Raw genomic sequence first — 25,564 nt, forward strand, 5'->3', positions numbered from 1 at the left:
GAAAGCAGTTCGGTAAAAGAAAATTGGAACTGGACTTTCTTTATGTCCTTAGACACATAAATACATCTAAAAGGCACATTGGCTGGTTATATTTGTTGAAACTATAAGGAAGAGACAGATATTGGATGTGTCATTTCTTTTCACTTATGGTATGGGTGGGTCAAGAGAGAAAAAACTTAGCTCATGTCAAAAACAAACCACCTTCCTGAAGAAATGTAGTTAGGCTCACCATCAGGGGAAATATAATTTTTAATTATCTATTTACAATGTAGAGTGGAGAGAGGAAGCAATTAAATAAAACATGTGAACAGTAGGAACCACTGATTTTTTTTCAGCACTAACATGAAGATGAATGGATGAATACATAAATGGAAAGTAAAATTTATCAAAATTTAGAAAGGATGCCTCTTTAATTTCTGTCTCATTCAACAGAACATATTTGTATTGTTCTTCAACTGCTTCTTTCTTACTGTATCTATTCTTTTAATGGATCGATATACAGCCTTAAGATCCACCTTAACAAAAGTTCATCGAGTGCTTGCCATGTAAGTCCACTCCAGGACAATGAAGTACCTAATACATGGTCCCTACCCTCTAGAATGTAAACCCAAGTCAGGGTAACAGATGTATACATGTGAAGCATGTTATTTTTATAAGTTTAGAAAGTTTATTTATGAAGGTTAGATAAATTTGCATGGCACAGACCATTTATAGATAACTTCAGAAGAAATGAGACAATTTCAAGTCCTACTGAGGATGTGGGACAACTGGAAATCATTATGCTAACAGGACTATAGATTAGTAGGACTATTCTGGGCAACTATTTAGAAGTATCCACTAAGGCAGGACAAATGCATAATTTATGGCCTAACAATTCCACTCCTAAGTATAACCCTACAGAGATGTATGCATATGTTCAACAAAGACATTTATAAGAATATAGCAGTGCTACTCAAAATAAAAACAACCTAATCAGAATCACAATGAAGTAGATGAAGGACTACATCACAATGAAGTAGATGAAGATGAATAGCAGGCGACTCATTTAAGCAAATATTATTAGACCATCAGAATGAATGAATAACAACTCTGGATTAACGTGGCTGCCTCAACTTCAAAGATGAAAACTGGATAGCAAAGAGCACATTACAGTAATCTATTGTATCACAAGTGTGGATTATGGTTGCCTTTCAAAGGATGGCTTCTGAGATAAAGGTTATACTGTTTCCTGATTTTGGTGCTGGATACTTGAGTGTGTTCATTTCGTAAATATTCATGGAGTCATACACTTCTGATCTGTGCATTTTGGGGGTAGAATGTAATAGTTCTTAAAATGCAGTTATTATGACATACAGCTATATGCTTAAATGTTTCACATTAAATAGGACCACAGGCTGAAGTGGCCAAATAACATGATTATAATTCTAAAGTCCAAATTCTTTCACAAGAATGAGACATTTACTGGTAATAATTTAAGCACCTAGACTATTAATTAGAATATCCTATAATTTCTTACCAAGATGCAACTGAAAATTCTCAACATTAAAGATAAAAAAGGAAAAGACAATTCCCAAGGAAAGTTTCACTTATATCAAACCAGTTCCTGTCCCCATCAATTTTTCATTGTTAATGGTTACAGTATAACTAATTGCTGATTAACTGTGATAAAGGTAAGAGAAGTGGATCCAGAAAAGCACAAGTAAAATTAGTAAATTATAACTCAATAAAACTGAAAAAAATTGTCAGAATGTGGTAAATCAGTACTCAATAGATTATTTCTCAACATGTTTACCATTAAAATTGCATCCCTTATTTAGATATATTTAGATTCAAATAAAACATTTTTAGGAACACTATTAATTCCTTGGATAACAAATAGCTTCTAGTTTGTTGTCTATTAATTGGTTTGTTAATATTTCTTTGTGTTGTTTTCCTAAACTCTCCTTTCCCCACACCCCTTTCCTCAAATACAGAGGATAGATAAGAACTGGGGAGAGGCAGAGTCAAATCTTTTTTTTTTTTTTTTTGGACATTACCCATCCTTCTTTCCCTTAAAATCTCCCTCTCAAAGCACAACAGTACAATTTCCATCCTTTCCCTCGTCAATGCTGCTAATCAGAGATTTACTGAGAAATGGAGATTTTAGTAAGAAAACAGGCATATTCTGATGGCATACACAGGTATTTAAGAAGCAGGAGACATTTCCCTAAGTTATAAGAATTCCCTAAGTTCCAGAGTAAAGAGCCCAGACATGGACCTGCAACTCTATGGATGATCAAATAATCTTCGACAAAGCAGGAAAAAACATATAGTGGAAAAAAGACAGTTTCTTCAATAAATGGTGCTGGGAAAATTGGACAGCTATGTGTAAAAGAATGAAACTGGACCTCTCTCACACCATACACAAAGATAAACTTGAAATGGATAACAGATCTCAATATGAGGCAGGAATCTATCAAAATCCTAGAGGAGAACATAGGCAGTAACCTCTTCGACATTGACCACAGCAACTTCTTTCAAGGTGTGTCTCCAAAGGCAAAGGAAACAAAAGCGAAAATGAACTTTTGGGACTTCATCAAGATTAAAAGCTTCTGCACATCAAAGAAAACAGTCAACTCAACAAAGAGGCAACCCATGGAATGGGAGAAGATATTTGCAAATGACACTACAGAAAAAGGGCTGATATCCAAGATCTATAAAGAACTCCTCAAACTCAACACACACAGAACAGATAATCATGTCGAAAAATGGGCAGAAGACATGAACAGACACTTCTCCAAAGAAGACATATAAACGGCTAACAGACACATGAAAAAATGTTCACCATCATTAGCCATCAGGCAGATTCAAATAAAAAACCACATTGAGATACCACCTTACACCAGTTAGAATAGCCAAAATTAACAAGACAGTAAACAACAAGTATGGGAGAGGATGTAGAGTAAGGGGAACCCCCTTACAGTGTTGGTGGGAATGCAAGTTGGTACAACCACTTTGGAAAACAGTGTGGAAATTCCTTAAGAAATTAAAAATAGAACTACCCTATGACCCTGCAATTGCACTACTGGGTATTTATCCAAAGATACAGAGGTAGTGAAAAGAAGGGCCATCTATACCCTAATGTTCATAGCAGCAATGGCCACAGTCTCCAAACTGTGGAAAGAGCCAAGATGCCCTTCAACAGATGAATAGCTAAAGAAAAATTTGGTCCATATATATAATGGAGTATTATGCCTCCATCAGAAAGGATGAATACCCAACTTTTGTATCAACATGGATGGGACTGGAGGAGATTATGCTGAGTGAAATAAGTCAAGCAGAGAAAGTCAATTATCATATGGTTTCACTTACTTGTAGAGTATAAGGAATAACACGGAGGATATTGTGAGATGGAGAGGAGAAGTGAGTCAGGGGAAATTGGAGAGGGAGACAAACCATGAGATACTGTGGACTCTGAGAAACAAACTGAGGGTTTTGGAGGGGAGAGGGTGGGGGTTGGGTGAACCTGGTGGTGGGTATTATGGAGGGCATGTATTGTATGGAGCATGGGGTGTGGTGCATAAACTGGATTTTGGAACACTGAAAAAAAACTAAAATTAAATTAAGAAAAAAAAAAAAAGAATTCCCTAAGTCCTTTTTAAAATGTTCTACCTTTTAATTTTTTAAATAAAAAGATTTTATTTATTTATTTGACAGACAGAGATCACAAGTAGGCTCAGAGGCAGATAGAAAGAGAGAGGCGGAAGCAGGCTCCCTGCTGAACAGAGAACCCAATGCAGGGCTTGATACCAGGACCCTGGGATCATGACCTGAACTGAAGGCAGAGGCTTTAACCCACTGAGCCACCCAGGCACCCCAAGAAATGCCCTATCTTTTAAAAATAAGATAATTCACCTAAAACTATCTATGCTTATCCACCTGTACTTTTGATGCTAAGGATACAATGGTGAAAAAAACAACAGTCCATATGTTCATGGGGTTTATAGTTGAAAGACAGTCATTAATCATATGATTATAATAAATCAATGTAAGATTATAATATAATAATACTAGCTCAAAGCACATAGAAGAAACTATGATTTTCTGGAGTTTTGGTGAATTAATAGTTGAGCTGATATTCGCAACATGAGTACAAGCTATCTAAAAAAAGAGGGTTCTAAAAAATGATTTGTACTAGGGCACTTAAACATATGCAAAGATTCTAAGGCAGGTGAGAACATAGTCTATTTGGGAGTATGAGGGGAGAGAGGATATCAGGGGTATAGTTAATCCACAAATTGTTCATTTGTCCCCAGAAAATATAAAGTTCACTGTAGATAGTTTCAAGTTCATATTTATACTTTGATGACAATAAAACTTTGAGTTTCTTCTATTTAAAAAAAAATTTTTTTTAAGTTTCACTAGATTTACTTGATTATCCAATTATTTGCTCATCTAATGATATAGGTGTCTCCCAGGGAAAAATTCCATTTCCAGAACACGTTACAGGTATAAACAGTAAATGGGTGTATAAGCCAAATCATCTTTGAAATAAACGCTAAAGAAAATTCAGTGTGCATGAAATGAAATAGAAGAGGAGTTTATTAACTTTTTCCCTATATTTTCTTAGATGATGATGCTAATGGAATTTTTAATATAATTTAAAACCTACTCTGCCCTGGGTAGGGGGGTAAATGCTAAATAGTACATGATATGATAAGCCATGCCAGGTGAAAATAAATAAGCAGATCATTAATAATTATGGGTAGGCTGAAAGTACACTGTGATATCTAACATATGCTAAAAATCAAGGAATTAAATAAACCTTAGAACTCAGGAAACCTCTTGAATGGAGCAAATGTAGCATAAACTTGCCGTATAAAAAATTATCAGCAAAAAACTAATTCCCTAGTAAGCACTCTCAATGTAAATGCTGCTGCTGGACTGCCAAGAAGCATAATTTTTCAGTTTAAGGGGTGGAAAAAAAGCCTTTGATGACTATTTGGAAGGCAAGGTTGTATAGGTGGTCCTCCTCCTTTTTGTCACTTCCCACAGCCTGTTACTGCATAGATTCCAATATAAATCATTCAACCCATCACTGGGTTGCCTTCCAAATCCTGACACAGCATGCAAATCATATGCAGGTGCCTTGAAAGCAGTCAAACCTGCTGGTGCCTTCTGGAGCCTGGGTGGTGTTTTCCTCTGTCAATGTCTCTGAAGGAATTGCTGGTAGACCTGTATCTCTGATCAACCAAATCAACACTTGCCCCCCACCAACCCAAAACAGCTGCAGCAAGGTCAATTCCATTGCAAATGTATGCTGTTCATCCAAGGAAAAGAAATAATTAGAAGCCACTGAAACATGAAAAAAAGGTCCTAATACTAAACAGTCTTAGTTTTGTTGACTAAGAACTTCATCTGAAGCTGTCCAATGCTTGCTTATCCAAACAGGTGAGACTGAAAGGCAGGTAATAGGAGTCTGCTAATATCAAAATTTGCAGTATATTCTTTGATAGCAATAAACTGGAGTAATTGCTCCTTTACTGGATTGAGAGTCCCAGCCTGTTCCATCGTAACTATTTTTGGAAGAGTGACACACACAAAAATGATAAAAACTCAGTCAAAGGTACTTTATGCATATTTTACCTTGTGTCCAATACCAGTTTGCTATAAAGGGATCAGCTTTTCTATCGCAACATCAAGTTCTTATTAACAGCATGGGACATTTCTTTTCTGGATGGTGTTAGGCAGATGGAGTATCTACCTAAGAATCTGTGGCATCAGGATGCCTCATCTTTGTTCTCACAGCAATTTTAACCTGTGTTTCAATAGAGTTGTACCTCCACAATTGTATGTTGCCATATCCCAGTACAAAAACTCTTATTTTTTTTCTCAAAATTATAAATTTTTTAGACTTACATTTATATGGAAAATGTACGTCTTCATCTTAAATGGGAAACTATTAACCAAAATAATAGTTACCCGCCAAAATGAATACAAATGGAAAACAGTGCAAAGAACACTGTCCAAAATAATGTAAATGGACATTAGCTGGACACATTCAAAGTCTCTGAGACTGAGACCTTTGCTCTCTCAGTTAAAAGGGGAGATTAGCTACTATTAGAGAACCATTAGTGACAAACCGAATGCCATATTGAAACATTCTCCTTGATTTAACCTATATGATTGAAACGAAAATAAAAATAGAATAGATCTCTCATTCTACCTTATTTAATACTGCCTATTGGTATGTGGTCTGTGCTTTGCAAAACATGGGGCTATACAGTTCACTACACCCAGTAGTTCTCCATGCTGACTAGACAATAAATTTACCTGAAACGTCTTTAAATATATATATATATATATATATATATATATATATATAAATAGATATCAATATCAGAAATGCCTAGTTCACATCCCAGAACAATTAAATCAGAATGGACTAGGAAATGTAGACCCTCTACCTGATTCTAATGAGCAATCGGGGTCAACACTCATGATACCTCCTGAGATGTTCCATTCATCATCTTCACTTCTTTTATAAATAATCACATTATTTAGGCTCTAAATAATCACTCACATCTATTCCTAACTCTAAAATTCTGCAACTAGTAAGTGCATGAGAAAATCGTTAAGTTAGGCTGTTTGCTGATGGGCTCATAAGCTAAGAACAGCAATCCTATACATATTTTAATCATAGAGTACGGGTGAGAAAGCCAGTATTTGAAACAGGTACCGTTTCAAGACACATTTCCTTACAATTAGACTGTCTTGGTATGTTTACCATAATTAAAAAAAAATAGACACAAATAATTCAACATGCTGATACATTTCTCTAGATTCATACAGAAACTTAATGTTATTCAACATGAATTACTCTAGGATTTCTCTGGATTTAGGAATAATTCTGACACCGAATGAAAGTATTTTAAGTCATGTGACTACCCTGATTAGTAATTTAACTCATAGATCTTTCTCTCTTTTTAAATCCTTATATTATAAGCTTAAAATTTAGTAAGAGACATTTGTCCCTCGTAGAATGAAAGGCTAGTATATAAGAATAAGACTTTTTCATACACAGGAATAAAAAGTCATTTCATGGAAACTTGACTAAGCTGTGCCAAATGTCTTACGTTTGCTTGTAGTTTTAGTTATTATTGCTATGTAATAAATTATCTAAAAGTTAGTGGCTTAAAATAACAATGATCATTTATTCTACTCTGGATTGTGTGATTTAAGCAGAGATCAGTGGGGGAAGTTCATCTCTGCTCTAAGTCTCATCAGCCAGGGTGGCTCGCAGGGGACTAGAAAGCCCATTTACATGACTGGTAAGTTGAGGTGGGCTGCTGGCTGGGAATTCAGCCATACCTGTGGGCTGGGGACTTTAGTTCCTCTTGAGGTAGACCTCTCCACAGTGTGCTTGGGCTTCCTCATATTATGGTGGCTGGATTCCAAGAGAAATTGTGCTGATGGAACAAGATAGAAATGCATGCATTTTTACGAGCTAGCCTTAGCAATCACATAGCATCACTCCTGCTCTTTTTTACTGCTCAAGGAGTCATAAAGGACTAGGTTTCAAAGTAGGAGACATAGATTTCATCACTCAGTGGGGAGCAGTGTCAAAGTCATTCTAAAGAAGAGCAAGTTGATAAGGGATATTGTTACAGCTATCTTGGAAATGTGGTTGGCTATACTCCTCCAGAAATCTCTGTATGTACAATACTATCTCTTTTTTTGGTAGCTGACCTGTACGTACTACATATAAAATCGTTCCTTCATTCTCTGCCGTTTCCTTGGGTTCCACCCATCAGGAAATCTGAGGGAGAGGGAACAGTGAGTTTGGGGTATTTACTCACCAAAATTTATCCTTGTGAGGTTGTTTTGAGCGGCTATACCCAGGACCCAAAATAGGTTAAAAACAACAACAGCAACTACAACTACAATAACCCTTGCTTGGACACCCTTCCTTTTATGTCGTTAGCCTCTGCGAGTCAGAAAAAGGGACTCCTACGCAGTCAGAGAGAATAAAATTATGCCATCTCCCAAGAGAAGTGTTCAAAAAGAAATCTCACTGTGTTTATTACAACAGCAGACCAATGTATTCCAACAGTTATCCCAATACTTCAGAAGTGTAGGTTTTCATCTCAAAGTCTTACTGAAGAAGATTAAGAAAAAAGACAAGGTTTAATGTCAAATATGACTATCACTAGCTATTTTTTCTGGTAAGATTATGATCTAAAACTTTAGAGTCAGTATAAGAAATACTAAAGAATAAGAGTGTTTACTGTAATAAAAAAAACACCTAAAATTTCCAATTTTTGTCTAAAAATTTAAACTGTCCCAAAGGAACCATTTATTCTTTACTTTCTTATTTAGGTTCAGATCAATTAAATAGTATAATTAAATATTACATCTTGCAAAGTAAAATGATTTTCTTTCTGAAATTGGGACATAAAATCTAAGCCAGCATGAACAATTACAATCCAATAAAAAAAAGGCAAATAACCCAATTAAAAAATGTACCAGCTACCCTGACTTCTGGTTTTCAGGCCGTGTATAAGAAGCTTAACATCAGTTCGTTTTAAAAGCAAGTAAAAAGTTGAATGAACTGAAAAATCAACACCTCATGTTAGATCTGGTATAGAAATGAGGTCATAGAGAGAATCACTGTCTCCCAAACTGGGAAAAAAACAAAAATTAAAAAACAGGTAAATACAGAGAATACTAATTTATGAGCAGAAACTTGCTCAGGAGCCAGTCGTGGGGGGTAGAGAAACCTGAACTGTAACTGATGAATTGCTGTTGGGTCACTGTGGACAAGCCTGAGAGCTACGGGGAACTCCAGGGAACAACTGTAGTGGGTTCCCCACACTTCTGTGAGCTGTTACTCCATGAGTTCTTCGAGGTCACCACACTGACTACTGGAGGAAAATCCCCCTGTGTTTCTGGCAGGGGAAGGGAACAAGAATCATTCATTAGGTTGAAATAAGCCAAAGCACTTTGTTCTTAACAAAGCTTGCTTTCAGGAAAAACTATTTTACCAGGGCCTACCTGGCTGGGGTTTTTATCAGAGACAAATACCTCTTCTGGGGGAAGACCCAAATCCAGCTCCCTCTCACCTTCAACATGGGGAACAGAAATGGACAACTTCAAGCCCTGCAGACATCCCATCAAATGGGGGAGAGGAAGAAGAAGCACAGGTGAAATTCACAGTCCAGGAGAACAACCACCAAAAGAATGAGACTTAATCAGGATTATGGAATGCTTTCCCTTCCCCCACACCTTATACTGCATTAGCAGCGACCAATTTACTGGCCTTCTTTCCTCCTAGTGCACCATCTGCCTTTCAACAAAAAATGACAAGGTACATCAAAAGGCAAAAAAGAGCAGAATAGGCACCAAATATGGCAGGAATGTTGGAATTATCAGACCAAGAATTTAAAGGAACAATTAATATGCTAAGGGATTTAATGGAAAAGCAGGCAATATGCACAATAGATGGACAATGAAAACAGAGAAAGGGAAATTCTAAGAAACAATAAAAAAGAAATGTTAGAGATCAAAAACACTGACAGAAATTTAAAAAATTAATGGGATCATTAGTAGACTAGACATGGCTGAGAACACAATCCCTGAGCTTGAAAATATGACAATCAAATCTTGCAATACTGAAAATAAAAGAGAAAAAGGCTGAGAAAAAATATTCCAGAACTATAGGATGATTTAAAAAGTTGTAATATACACTTAATGGGGATATCAGAAGGAGAAAAAAAGAGAAAGAGAGAAGAAGTAATATTTGAAGCATAAACGACTTAGAATTTCCCCAAATTAATGTCAGATACCAAACCACAGATCCAATAAGCTCATAGAAAATCAAGCAGGATAAATGCCATAAAAACTACACACAGGCATATCATATTCAAACCTCAAAAGAAATCAAAGAGAATTTTGAAAGAAGCCCAAGGAAAAAACACTTTATGTACAGAGGAACGAAAATAAGACTTATATCCAATGTCTCCTCAGAAATGAAGCAAGCAAGAAAACATATCAAATGAAATATTTACTGTTGAGAGAAAAAACTCATCACTCTAGAATTCAGAACTCTGAAAAGTAAAAGGAGAAGTATATACTTTTCTCAAGCAATAAAAAATATTAAGGAAATTTGTTCCAGTAACCTGCCTTGCAAGATGACAGAGGTCAGGAACTTAGATTTTCATAAAGAAAGAAAGAGCATCAGAGAATAAATAAGTAAATGTAAAGTAAAGACTTTTATTCTGCTTTTTCTTGATAGATCTGTTAACAGTTTGTTCAAAACACTGTTATCAAAGTGAATTTGATTTTATATATAAATGTAGATATAATGTCTATATGAAATGAAAGAAATGATAGAAAGGATAGGAGGAAAGAATTAGTAATATTTTTTATTAAAAGGTACCTTCACTACAAGTGAAGCTGTACACAGTTATTTGAAAGTAGAATGCAATTGGTTGTAAATATATATTGCATAGTCTAGGATAGTTACTTAAAAAATAGTATAATTGGGGGCACCTGGGTGGATCAGCGGGTTAAAGCCTCTGCCTTCGGCTCGGGTCATGATCCCAGGATCCTGGGATGGAGCCCCGCATCGGGCTCTCTGCTCAGCGGGGAACCTGCTTCCCTTCCTCTCTCTCTCTGCCTGCCCCTCTGCCCACTTGTGATCTCTGTCTGTCAAATAAAAAAATAAGTGGAATCTTAAAAAAAAAAAAAAGGACCCTATTTTAAAAAATAGTATAATTGGATATACTAAGAAGCGAGAGAGAGACTGGAATCATATAAAATGCTCAATTAAAACAACAAAAGGTAGGGAAAATATGGAAGGTTAAAAACAGAAACAAAGAACAAGGGCAACAAGAAGAAAACAGAAGAAACATGATAGATATTAATCCAACCTTATCAATAATCTCCTTAAATGTCAATGTTCTAAATATACCAAGTAAAAAATAGAGATAGAGTGAATTAAAAACAAGAATCAACATAATATTGTCTATAAGAAACTCACTTAAATATAATAACACAGGTTGCCAGAGGGTGGGAGGGTAGGGATATGGTGGCTGGGTTACGGACATTGGGGAGAGTATGGGCTATGGTGAATGCTCTGAAACGTGTAAGCTTGATGATTCAGAGACCTGTACCCCTTGGGCAAATAATATACTATATGTTAATAAAAATAATTAAAATATATATAATGACACATATAGATTAAAATATGTAGGTGGAAAAAATATGCTATGCTAACACTAATAATAAAATGACTGGAGCTACCCTCTGACCCTGCAATTGCACCACTGGGTGTTTACTCCAAAGATATAGATGTAGTGAAAAGAAGGGTCATAAGCACCCCATTGTTCATAACAGCAATGACCACAATCACCAAACTGTGGAAAGAGCCAAGATGCCCTTCTTGGATAAAGAAGATATGGTCCATATATACAACAGAATATTATGCAGTCATCAGAAAGGATAAATACCCAACTTTTGTATCAACATGGATGGGACTGGAGGAGATTATGCTGAGTGAAATAAGTCAACAGAGAAAGTCAATTATCACATGGTTTCACTTACATGTAGAGCATAAGGAATAACATGGAGGACATTAGGAGAAGGAAAGGAAAAGTGAATTGGTATAAATCGAAGAAATAGGTGAAGAGAGCTGGAAAATCCCTAAATACTTGATATTAAACAGCATACTTCTGAATAACATGTAGGTCAAAGAAAACATCTCAAGAGAAATTTAGAAATATTTTGAACTAAATACAAATGAAAATATAATTTATCAAAGTTTATGGGATATAGAGACAGCAAAAACTTTGAGGGAAATCTCCAGCATTAAATGCATATATTAGAAAAGAAAAAAGATATAAAATCAATAATCTAAATTTCAATCTTAAGAAACTAAAAAAGAGATAATTCAAAAGTAAGTAGATGATATAAGATAATAAGATTAGAAAGCAATGAAATTTGAAACATCAAATCAATAAAGAAAAATCAATGAAACCAGAAACTGATTATTTGAAAAGATCAATAAAATTAATCAACCTCTGGTCACACTAATTAAGAAAAGAAAAATAAAACACAAATTACCAAACGAAAGAAGAGGTACCACTATGGATTCTATAACATTAAAGTGCTAGCAAAGGGATACTATGAATTATTCTGTGTCCACCAATATGATTACCTAGATGAAATGGCCAAATCTATGAAAGTTACATTCTACCAAAATACATATAAGAACTAAGTTATTAAAGAAATTTAATTAATAATTCATAATGAATAATGTTCCCAAACAGAAAGCAAAAGACCCAGATGGTTTCACTGGAAAATTCTACCAAACGTTTAAGGAAGAAATTATACCAAGTCTCTACAATCTCTTACAAGAGATAAAAGCTAAGAGAGCTTGTCCCAACTCATTTCCTGAGGTCAGCATTACCCTAATTAATACTGAAATCAGATGAAGACATTGCAATAAAAGAAAACTACAGGCCAATATCTCTCATGAACATATACATAAAAATCTACAACAAAGTATTAGCAAATCAATTCCAGTAATGTATAAAAATTTAGAAAATACAACCAAGTGGGGTTATTCCACTTATGTAGGGTTGGTTCAATATTTGAAAATCATTTAATGTAATCCATTATGTCAAGATTCTGATTAAGAAAAATTTTTCAAAAAATGTCTATTTCTTTCTTCTGCCCATTTTTAATTGGATTATTCACTTTTGGGGAGTGGAGTTTTATAAGATTTTATCTATTTTGGAATCTAAGCGTTTATCGCATATATCTTTTGCAGATATCTTCTCCCATCCCGTAAGTTGCCTTTTAATTTTGCCGACTTTTTTTCCTTCACTGTGCAGAAGCTTTTTATATAGAGAACAAACGATGGTTACCAGAAGGGAGGATGATGGGGAGGGGGTGGTTTACATTTCAAGGAGGGTACCTGTGAAGAGAAATGGATGATGCATGGAAGTGCTGAATTATTGTATTGTACACCTGAAACTAATATTATACTGTATGTTAACTAACTGGAATTTAAATAAAAACTTAAAAAAAAAAAAAAGGACCATAACATCAATTTTGCCATACTCAACTGGTGACACAAACCAGCTTTGGTACAGTGGGGGGTGGGGTGGGGGAAGGAAAAAATCACATGATCATATCAACAGATGCAGAAAAAGCATTTGATGAACAAGAAAGAGAGAGAGAAAGAAAGAATGAAAGAAAGAAAAAGAAAGAGAGAGAGAGAAAGGAAGGAAAGAAAAAAAGGAAAAGGAAGGAAGGAAGGAAGGAAGGAAGGAAATATAGTTGGGTAGAAACACTGGGAAGAAAGAAAAGGAAAGAAGAAAAAAGGAAGGGAAAAAGGAAGAAAATCCTATTCATGATGAGAACTCTCAGCAAACAAAGAATGGGGGAAATTCCTCATCTTGATAGAGAACATCTACAAAGTAACTATAATTCACATAATTAGTGGTGAGAACCTTAAAGCTTTCCTGCTAACATCAAGAGCAAGACAAGGATGTTCCCCTTCATCACTACTCTTTAACACTACTAGAAATCCTAGTAATTCAATAACAAAAAATAAGTAAGTAAATAAATAAATAAATGGTATACAGATTGGAAAGAAATAAAACCATCTTTTTTCTCAGATGATATGATTATCTATGTAGAAAATCTGAGAATCAATAAAACACAATGCTTGGAAATAAGCAATTATAGCCATGTTGCAGGATACAAGGTTAATATACAAAAGTCAACTTCTCTCCTATTTAACAGTAATGAACAAGTGATTTTGAAATTGAAACACATTACCATTTGTACAGCATTCAAAAAATGAAATATTTAAGTATAAATCTAACAAAATAGATATAAGAACTATATGAGGAAAACTATAAAATTCTGATGAAAGATATCAAAAAAACTAAATAAATGTATAGATATTCTATGTTCATGGATAGGAACATTCAATATTGTGAATGTCAGTTTTTCCCCCGATTGATGTATAGAACACAATTTCAATTAAAAAATCCAAGCAAATTAGTGCATGAATACTGATAAAGTGAATCTAAAGTTTACATGAAAAGATAGAAGACCCAGAATAACCTATTCAAAACTGAAGGAGAAGCACTAAACTGGAGGACTGACACTACTGAACTCAAGACTTACTAACAGGAGGGGTGGAATCCCATTATGCACTAAGACAACAACTGATGCCCTTTTCCCAGGAGAAAAAGTCATCTCCCAAGTGGAGTGATGCAATTTTATTTAAAATTGTGGGTGTACAAGATGAAATTCACAGCAAAATCTTTCCAAAGTTTTCTTTAAATATCTGCATCTCCTCCAAAGTTTTACTCCCCATGACACATCCCCATTTTTTTTTCTAACATACTATCCAAAGAACAGTCATTCCAAAGTCTTCTCCATATCTCTCCTCAAATTCTCAGTTTGTGGGAAATCCAGGAAAAGTTTATGAAAACTCATAGGAAAAGAATATTGGTTTTTTGACTATGTGAAACTGAAAACTTTTATGAATGATAAACAGCAGAAAAGTGACATACTGAAAGAAGATATTCCCAGTGCATAAACTAAGATATAATCAATAGCTTGAATACATAAGGACCTACTGCAAATCTGTTAGACAAAGTTCTGAATTCCAACAAGAGAAATGAATAAAGGATACAGATTTGCTATTTATGAAATAAGCCTATATCATATCCTAAAATAGGAAATGTCAGTACATACTGTGAGTTTATATCTATGGGAACAATTTTCTGCTGTGACCTCAGGAAAACCCTGTTTAATGGACACATGACATAGATGAGATGAAAATCTGATATACACAAATGTCAATTTTACTGCTTTGTCTCTGACAAAAATAAAATACATCTTTTTGGCTTAATGGTTGTCTTTGAGCTGCCTGTGTTTTGTTTTCTTAACTTCTGAAAATCATTCCCTATCGTCAGATAAAAAGAAAAATATTTTGGGGGGCACCTGCATGGCTGGAAGTTTGCTTCTCTCTCTGCCCCTCTCCCTGCTCATGCTTGCTCTCTCTCTTTCTGAAATCAATCAATAAAATCTTTTAAAAATGTTTTTGAATATTCTTCTACATAATAATCCAAGTAGGTGGATTTTATCAATTTTCTATCTAGAAATAAAAAGATAATTTTTTCTCTCTTTTCCCTGCAGAGGTAATCTTCCATTTCACAAGAGTAAGTAGTAAACTCCCAAATGTCTTGATTTGGGGGAGTCAGTTATAATTCTAAATATTTCTGTGATATCTAAAATGTTAATAAATGAACAGAGAGTTTCTCAAGCTCACTATTGATCTGAGAAATGAAAAGTTGGTGATAATGAGATATCACTTTTCAACCATGTTTGGCAAAAAACTTTTATAAAAATGAAGAGAAATAGGTATGGGAAAGGATTTGGGGTAACAAGCACCCTCATGTTCTGCTGATAGGAACATAAATTGCTGCATCTTTCCTGGAGGACAATTTAGAGACTAAGCTATCATTACTGCTCACCGTAGTAACAGTAATAACAAGAACTAACCTGTTGTTCTAAGTGCTTTATACAGATAGACAGGTAGCTATAAAAAGGATACATATAGATATATAAAAGATATATATAGATATACATATTTATCTAAATAAGATACTGTTATCATCTCAGTTTTACAGATGAGAAACTCAGGCAAAGAGAGATAAAGATCAACAGTTCATAAGAGAATGAAATAGGTTTTAAAAGTTGGAATTCTGAATTCATATTTTTTAATGATGAACATAGATAATTCTTATCAAATCCAGCAATTCCTTGCCTAAGCAAGGAATCTCCAGAAAACTCTGAAATTATAGAATAAGGTTTCACTATTCTTCTTTCAAAATACTATTAACTATTCTTTTTCTAACCTATTTCTTACTCTTATACTGTCAGACTTATTTAAACTGGAATCAGATTGTTGGTTATTTTAAAACCATGGAAAAATCTAAGAAAAATTAAAAGCCTCAAAATACACAGCTGCTTTATTTCAGCCAGGAGCACCAAAATTTTGTGATTCTTTTTCTTTCTTCTCATCCAACCAACCATCCATCCACCCACCTACTCATTCATATTAACAAAGTATTTAAAGCTTTATTTAGGTCTTGCATCCTAATACAAATTAACATATATTTTATCTTTTCAGGTAGTTTTTTTGTTCTACTATACTTTCTTTTCTATTACTGTTGGTACATAAAAAAGCTATCTTCTTTTTTTTTTTGGAAATTTATCTTGTATCTAAGCAGTTGACTGAACTCTCACTATTTAAAAACTTAAGAGTTGATACTATTGGATCTTGAGTAGCTCAAATATCATTCTGTCCTCAAATTATGGTAACTATGCTTCCTTATTTTCAGAGTTAAGTCATTTATTCCTGTTTAAACCCCACTGTTTGTCCAAACATTTCCAAATGTTTTTAAAGTAATGGTATTTGTATGTTTCCTTTCTTATTGCTGATTTAAATAAAAGTATTCCTGGCACTTCCCTTTAAAGACATTTTTGGGATGTAGAGGAAGCATTTTGTTTCTACAATAGGTCATTAATTTTATTCAAAGTCTTTTAAATACCTATTGAGAATACTGTGGTCTATTTTATTAGATCTATTGATATGATGCAGGCACATTGGCCAGAACATCCCCATGTAGTTTTCAAAGGGTCATTATCATTATTTTAATATAATGCTCAATCTTATTTGACAAAATGTCATTTAGGCTTTCATACTATATTCATGAGATGAATTTATATCTACCAATTATTTGCTATCTTGCTAGATTTTGTTCTTAAGAGTATGTTAGCTCCAAAAAAATAAATTGAAAAGATTTTTGAACTTTTTACATTGTCAAATAGTTTATATAACAAAATATTTATCTGGTTCCTGAAAACTTGAAAAAAAAAACAGTAAAATTATCTGTCCCTAATATCCTTTTTTGGTGGGGGAGGGTGAAGTTGGTGGCTATTGATTTACATGTTTGCAAACTTAGTGGATCTACTTAGGTTTCCTAGATCTTATTAGTTTTGATTACTTCTATTTTACCAGAAATGTTCCACTTAACTGAATTCCATTAAATATATATGATTTCAACATGGAATGCCATTTCAAAATATTTCTTTATTATCTGCTATTCTCTTTCTCATTTCTAATTTCAGTTTTATCATTATTCTTCACTGATACATTCTAGAGATTATCCATTGCTTTTTGACATTATTCAGTTTGTACTTCCCTCTCCTTTATATATAACAGTTCTGCTATTTTTCTTTTCTAAGTTTTATGAGGGCGTGAAAAGAATGAAAAGGAATGCATTATTTTCTATTTGTATGGAAAATTTTTATATGTGTTTGTTTCTCCCATTATAATAGAGCATCAAAATTGTTTTTTTCTAATTTTGGCAAATTGATCTGTTGGCACTTAAAAGAAGAGCTCTTGGAACTATATACCAATTTTGTTTCTCATTTTTCTCTTTGCTTTTGACTTGATATATTTTAATGGTATATTATTTTGAGCATTATAGTTTACGATTATTATATCTTCATGACAGAGCAAACCTTTTCAAAAAGTACTTACCCTTTTTACTCTTAAGATTTGCCTTGAATTATTATGATTTTTTTACAAAGTAACACTTGTTATTCTCTCTTTTTTGTTGCATTTGACTGATAAATATTTGCATATCTTTTCACGTACATCCTTTTATTCATAGCCTTGGTATTTGTTTTAACTCTGATATCTTTATGGGCTTTTAGTTCAAGGTACATGTTACTTGGTTTGACTTCTGCCCGTCTTCCCATAAATTTAAACCTTACCAAGTCTCCACTAGGGGTAGATTTGGACCATTCATCTCAATAAACACTTCACTTCATGAATAAGCCCTGGGGTGCCAATCACACTTTAAGAAGAAACAGAGACTCTGTATGCCTGGTTGAGCAAATGATGAGTTAGGGAAATAAACTCAACTTCAACTGTTTTGTGCACTTCCCTTTTTCCATAAGTATTGTAGAATACTTGTTTTCTCAACCTTAAACAGCTTTTTGGAAAGAGCTGGACTTCAGGGAAGTGTTCAAAATGGACAATAGTAATTTCTCTGGTTTAATCACCACTTTTATAGACTTCTTCCTGAATATATCCTCTTCGTGATCATTCCAAGTCAGGTAATGTTTTGAAGTTGGGCAACATATAAAATTTATAAGACTCTCCAAGTAGGAGATGTTTAAAAACTCAGAGTATAGCCCCAATTAGTGTTTAGAATGAGTGCTTTGTCTCAGATCTGTATATAAAATGCATATATAGGCCACCTGGGTGGCTAAGCTGGTCAAAGATCTGACTGTTGATTTTGGTTCAGGTCATGATCTCTGGATTGTGGGATCAAGTCCTGAATTGGGATCTGGACTGGGTGAGGAGCTGGTTGAGATTCTCTCTCTGCCCCTCCCACCCCTCTAAAATAAATGAATGAGTGAATAAACAAATAAAATGCATATAAAACCTTTTTTTACTATTTTTTTGTATTATAAAAGAACTGTTATTTTCAAACTTTTAGTCCTCATACCCTGATAATTCTATGAAACAAATCAAGTTAAAGTGACCACAACTGTGTTATTACACACAAAGGATTATTTGTAAAGATATTCTTTCCTACCACCGCAAGCTGGGAAATACATCAAGTCCTGAGGCTCATGAGTAGCTGCCGTAACAAGAGTGAGCCTGGGCTGTGGGAGATAAATCATCCTGAAGCCAGCCACTCAAATGAATGGCAGTCAGTGCTGAACCAGTCACTGCTAAACCTCTTATTGCTTCCAGTGACTGTTATCCACACACATTCTAATTCATCATAGATCCAATTCCACAAAATGTTTGTAAAGCTGTACAGCTTGGCTCTATACATTTTTCATTTCTAAACACCTGCACCACATCAAGTTTATAAAAGCATATCCATTTAAACATCCATTAGAATTATACAGCGACCTCTTCCTAAGTTTCAGTTCGAACGTTTCTATTTATAGTGAGCCCCCACCATATAATATGTCTGAGTCCAAAAGGTAGCTTGTTAGGCCAGTCAAAATTGTCCTTGAATGTTCTAAAAATTATATTTAAACTGCTAGACCCCAGCCACATAGGTCCCAGCTAGTGATGTTCTTTTGTTTCTCTTGAACTGTGGGCTATTATCTCTCTTATCCTGTTATTGGAAGCTAAGGTATACTTAAAAGGAGAGAAAGATGTTTTACTGGGTGACTGATGGAATCTCTCCTCATTCTCTCTCTCTCTCTCTCTCTCGTTATTTTTTTATATTTTCACTGGGTCCATGCAGTGGAATTCTGTTGGTTAAATATAGGAGTATAAGAGAATGTAACTGTATATATATTGATGAGCTAATGTCTCTTCTTCTTCTTTTTTTTTTTTCCTTCAGTGGGGGAGAGAGGCAGAGGGATCAGGAGAGAGGGAATCTCAAGCAGACTCCATGCCCCGCACAAAGCCTGACATGGGGCTTGACCTCACAACCCTGAGATCAGGACCTGAGCCAAAATCAAGAGCTGACGCTTCACTGACTGAGCCACTCAGTCACCCAAGCCTATGTCTCTTCTTATAATCGCATTTATGTGAAATAAAAGATTAAAGTGTGGGCGCCTGGGTGGCTCAGTTGGTTAAGCTGAATGCAGTCGCTTAGGTCATGATCCTGGAGTCCTGGGATCGAGTCCCGCATCAGGCTCCCTGCTTGGCAGGGAGTCTGCTTCTCCCTCTGACATCCCCCTTCTCATGCTCTCTCTCTCTCTCTCATTCCCTCTCAAATAAATAAATAAAATCTTTAAAAAAAAAAGATTAAAGTATATACATATGAATATATGCATTCCTACTTACACATATAAATAATACGTATATGTGTGTGTGTGTCTGTATGTGTGTATAAAATATATGTAGACATAGTGAAATGGAGAAATAAAAGTGTTCCAGAAGAGATCAATGTGTGCAAATTCTCAAGGTCGGAGGGAACATGCCAAATACTAAAAACTGATGTGAAAAGAGACCAAAAAATGAGGGAAGCAAAGTTAAGTGACTCACCTATGGCACCATCCACTAGCATCAGAATCTAGAAGTCCTGTATATCTGAACACAATCCCTGTTTTTCCAGTTACCCTACAACATGCCTGCAACTGAGATTTGTGTGGCAAACAGTGGCAAACTGGAGTTCTTTCACTGCTGGTTTCTTTGTACAACTTTGATTTGTCCCATGGGCCCATGCTGAAGCCTGACTCTGGACCCATACCTCCCCTGTCATAGGACAATTTGTTTCAGTCACTTGGTTTGACAAGCTTTTCTCAATGTATAACTGTGCAGAAACCTGTGACAGGCATATGTTCAAACACACACAGTGGATCTGATCTAAACTGTTAGAGTTTTTTGAGTTTGTAGACTGTCCCCAAAAGTTGGTTTTTTGTTTTTGTTTTTTTACAATAAATGAATAAGTATTGAATACTCAATGTATGGTCCAATAATACCCTCTTATATAATCCCAGTGACAATTGGTTGAATCACTTAAATCTCTAAGCCAGATTTCCCAATTCTAAATTACCCCGCCCCCTTTAAAAATAGGGTTCTTGGGGCGCCTGGTTGGCTTAGCCATTAAGCGTCTGCCTTCAGCTCAGGTCATGATCCCAGGCTCCTGGGATCAAGCCCCACATCGAACTCCTTGCTTGGTGGGCAGCCTGCTTCTCCCTCTCCCACTCCCCTGTTTGTGCTCCCACTCCCTCTCTCACTGTCTCTCTCTCGGTCAAATAAATAAATAAAATCTTAAAAAAATATTAAAATTAGGGTTCTTATTATCCACATGTATTGGCAACTTTCTGGTGCACATTTTGCTGCTTTTGAAACTAGGGATATATCTAGGAACATAAATATCCAGAAGCAGGCTTTTCCAGGTACTAATGTGAATGCTGCAATGAATATAGAATCAGAGAACGAGACTTGTTGTGTGATTCCCTTCCCATGCAGTGGAAAACTAATTTACTTAATTGCCCGTGCTTAAGGGAAATGTCATCATGTATGGCTTCCTGTTTTATACTGATGAGAGAATATTAAGTTACTAATGGCACAAGTCAGAAAAAAAAATTCACAGGCCATGAACTAGCGTGCTAGAGAAAGAACAGGTGATGGAATTAATTTATGAAATGTCATGTTTTAGATGCCTGACTCCGGTGAAAAGATGACTTTCTACTTTATATAGGACCTACAGGTAAGGCAGGAGCAGGTAAATTACACGAAAAGCTCAAATATTCCTTATTCCAAGCTCCTCTTACAGCAAGTGGTAATCTAACTCAGGCTAAAGTGAGCCCTTCTTTAAGTCTCTCATTACATACTTCTTTAGCATTAGTTAAGATGGAGGACACTGCATTGGATAAAACGCCATCAACAATTTAAGATCCAGCAGTTAAATCAAAAACACAATTATCTACATTAGATAGCAAAGGTAACTAATGTTTCTTTCTTTTTTTTTTTTTTAAGATTTTATTTATTTGACAGAGATCACAAGTAGGCAGAGAGGCAGGCAGAGAGAGGAGGAAGCAGGTTCCCCACTGAGCAGAGAGCCTGAAGTGGGGATCCATCCCAAGACCTTGGGATCATGGCCTGAGCAGAAGGCAGAGGCTTAACCCACTGAGCCACCCAGGTGCCCTGTAACTAATGTTTCAAATAAGAGTCTTTATCTAAGAATTAAGGTTATGACAAGAGCTGGGGTAGAAGAGAAGCCTTTTCCAGACTTGGTAAGGGGACTTTATGAAAGTAACATTCTAGTCTTTTCTCTTTGCCTTTACCTTCCCCCAAGAAAGGCAAATGACAAATCCTGGGTATGGAGTAGAGTTGGCTAAGAATACTGGCATATGCCTTTTCCTAGTGCGACAGAAGAAATCTGTGACTTTTTAAAAAAGGGCATTTAAAATAATCGTGAAAGAAATATTAATAGGTTGTAGCAATTGGTGAAGTTCTCGAAAGCCTTGAATCAGAATAATTAGGGAAACTAGAACTTCTAAAATGAAATAAGCCAGATGAGAGAAAAAAGAAATGACAATGAAATTGTACTTTACTGTGCTAGGTATGGAAACTCTGCCTTTTTTTTTTTTTCCCTTTTAAGAGAGCATCTATTTTAGTTACTAGGTCTGCTGTACCAAAGTAACACAAACTGAGTAGCTGTAAGCAACAGAATTTCATCCCCTGGTGGTTCTAGAGGCCAGAAGTCTGAAGTCAAGCTCCTGTCCAAAATCTCTAGGAGAAGATCCTTCCTTGCCTATTGCGACTTTTGGAAGCTGCAGACATTTCCTGGCCTATAGAAGCATAGCTTTGATTTCTGCCTGCGCCTTCACATTGCCACCTTCCCTCTGTGTCGTGTCTTTTCATAGTGTTCTCTTTGTATGTTTTTGCCAAAATTTCCCTCTTTGAAGTGTTTGTTATTGAGGGATAGTTCATAAACAGTATTCTATCAGTTTCAGGTGTACTGCCTAGTGAACTTCCAATTACATACATTACAAAATGCTCACTGTGGTAAGTGTAGTTCGCTTCGGTCACCATAGCCAGTTATTACAATATTTCTCACGCTGTATTTTTTATCCTACGACTCATTTTACAATTCCAAGCTTGTATCCCTTTATCCCCGTCATCAAATCTCTCTCTCTCTTATAAGGAGATCAGTCTTATTGGATCAGGCCTCATTCTGTCACTGTAACTTAAGTGTATCTTCAATAACCCTAATTTCAAATAAGGTCACCCTGTGAGCTAGTGGTGTAACTAAAAAAAATTTCTGTATCTCCTTTCCTGTCAGCTACCATACTTACACTCAGAACATACTACAAGACTTCTGATACCAGAGGTATATATATCCACACCAAGGAACCCTCTGACACAAGTTGAATGTCCTATAATTCAGTTCTGAAACTATCTGCCTGAACTCAGATGCCACGAGGGAAGAAGAGCTTAGTCCCAGAGGATCCTCTCCCCTACTTTAGATACCAATTACAAGGCTCAGACTGCTACCTGCACCTTTGACCAACTGGCTGTAAACCGGGGATCCCATGACCCACTGCTTAGGTTCAGTCATTTGCTAGCACGGCTCACAGAATTCAGGGCAACACTTACTGACATGCACCAGTGAACTATAAAGGATATAATAAAGGAGGAAGATTAACACCCGGATGAAGAGGTACTAGGAAGGGGTGTGCCACCCTCCCAGCACGTGGATGTGCTCGCCAACTTACAAAACCCCACACTTTTAGTATTTTAACAGACACTTCATCACACAGGTCCAATCAATTATGAATTCAGTCTCTAGCTCTTCTCCTCTTCTCAGAGAATGAGTGATAGAGCTAAAACTTCCAAGCTTCTAATCATGGTTCTTCTGCTGAAGAACCAGCCTTCATCCTCAAGCTGTTTCAAAGCCCACAGAGAGACACTTTATTAGAAGAAAAGCATTCCTATCACCCAGGAAATTCCAAGTGTTTTAGGAGCTCTGTGGCAGGACCCAGGAGCAGAAATCAACATATTCTATTATTTTACAATTAGGCTTTAGGACTTGAACAAATCTTTTTTCTGGCAGGGCACACAATTGAAGTCATAACATTATCCTTTTAAGTTGCCCATGATCCTAGTAGGTTGATATACCTGTGTGTACATTTAACATGAAATCTTTGTCAAATGAATACAACCGAGGTGTCCATCAGGCCATCTTTTGTTGTTTTTATTTTTTTCATTCAAAGAACACACCTTGATCTCTACTCTACACCCCTGACATCTTAGCTACACAGAATGAAGCTATTCCAAAGTCAGTGAAAACAGGTTTTCAAGGCCAACTGGCCTTGTGATTCTGGATTCACAGTTATGCGACCAGCTCCTGTCAGTCTGTGTGGCTCACCAACATTGAGTCATTTCTTAATGGTTCTCCTCAAAGTGAAGGTTCCTGCTTGAACTCTGTAATTCTTCCTCATACTGAACCATCACAAATGAGGAGGCTGAATGGGGCATAAGAAAATATTTGTATTTTGAGCACATAAAGATTTAGGCTTGAATCTAGTGTCCACACTAACCAGCTCAGGGACCCTGAGCAAGTCAATACAGTTTTCAAATCCATAGTCTGTGCATCTGTAAAATGAAAACTCTCACTGACAATGCCCAGAGCGATGCTGAGGATTAACGTGGATAAAGCTCTTGGCTTGACACAAAGGAGTACTTAGCAAATGTGACTTGTTTCAACCTCATAATAAATATGTCATGTTGAAAACCGACACCTGTATATGAAACCTTTGCCTTCCATGGAGTATTAACGACAAAATTATCATGGTCATATGTATCATTATGTATTTGACAGAAATAAACATCAATTTTAATTAAAATGATAATTTATAGGCTGAAGTAACTGTGTTCACTTTTTGGGAATGCCAGTAATAAAATTAGATCACAACAGAATTGAGAATGCAGAGTTACTCATAGAACAAACATTTCTCGAGCATCATATATGGGCCAGATATTTTTTTTAGGGACAATGTGTCAGAGCCACCAGTGATATAAATAGCAGGAAGAAAGTGGCACGACTTACCCCACCGACTTTTTCAAAGTGAGATCCATCTTTCTTGAAATCAGTGAGGGCCCCATTGAAATACCAGGTGAACATGATGTCTAACAGGGGGTCATGCTGCACTTGGCAGGGCAAAATGACACTTTCGCCAACAGAGACATCCATGTTGGATGGTGCCAAAGTGATTCTCGTTGGTTCTATTAAAAAAAGAAGAAAGGTTTAAGTAAAACATTAGCATTTTTATTTTGATGACATCATTTTCACAAACTGATCATTTAGGGTACATGAATAAAAGTTTCCAAGATTACTAGAGAAATTTTTATGCAGATCTGTAATACATGTCATCGGATCCACAAATTCTTGTTAAAAAGAATTAGGATATTTGAATTGATAGAATTTATCAGTTAAAAAATAAAGTCACCTGTAAACAAGAGTTGGAATATTACTACAAAATCAATATTAATGTAGTTTTATTGCTTTGTGAAATATGAGGTTAGAAATAGAAACCACTGAATTCTCATGGACTTTCAATGACTCAAAAATGCAAAAAAAATTTAAATAGACTCAAACGTTTGAAAGACCATATAAAAGACATATAGACCAGGTACTACGAGAGGGATGCTAAGTTAAAATGTTAATTAATGTGTTGCCCCCCTCCCGAGGGTGCCCATGTACATTTCCTTTGCCCCATCCTCCTAACAGTCCTCCCATCTACTGTGAATTAAAATTCCTGTGGCCCCATTTTTCCATGGTTGCTTCTCATTTGTCAACTCCATGTTGCAGCAAGAGTCTTCGAGAGAATCATTTATGCATGTTGTCTACAATTCCTCTAGTAAATTCCTCTTTAATCCACTCCAGTTAGCCTCTGGCTCCTCGCAAGCCATTGGTTTTCGTCAAGGTTCCCAGTCATCACCCCGCTGCAAACCAATGGCACATTTTCCAATCTCATCTTACTTAATTGACCACTCAGC

The 25,564-nt window shown here is 35.7% G+C and overlaps 1 protein-coding gene across 1 annotated transcript in view; it reads right to left on the bottom strand.

Annotated features, from left to right (window-relative positions):
* The window catches only part of CNTN3 (contactin 3), a 331,855-nt gene that overhangs the window by 41,800 nt on the left and 264,491 nt on the right, over nt 1-25,564 (bottom strand). Inside the window, exon 13 of the mRNA XM_045063248.1 lies at nt 24,615-24,790. Within this exon, the coding sequence (XP_044919183.1) occupies nt 24,615-24,790 (176 nt within the window). The remainder of the gene's footprint in view (nt 1-24,614; nt 24,791-25,564) is intronic.

This window comes from Mustela putorius, unplaced genomic scaffold (assembly GCF_011764305.1).
Source record: "Mustela putorius furo isolate JIRA1106 unplaced genomic scaffold, ASM1176430v1.1 tig00003850_pilon_pilon_pilon, whole genome shotgun sequence".
NCBI lineage: Eukaryota > Metazoa > Chordata > Mammalia > Carnivora > Mustelidae > Mustela > Mustela putorius.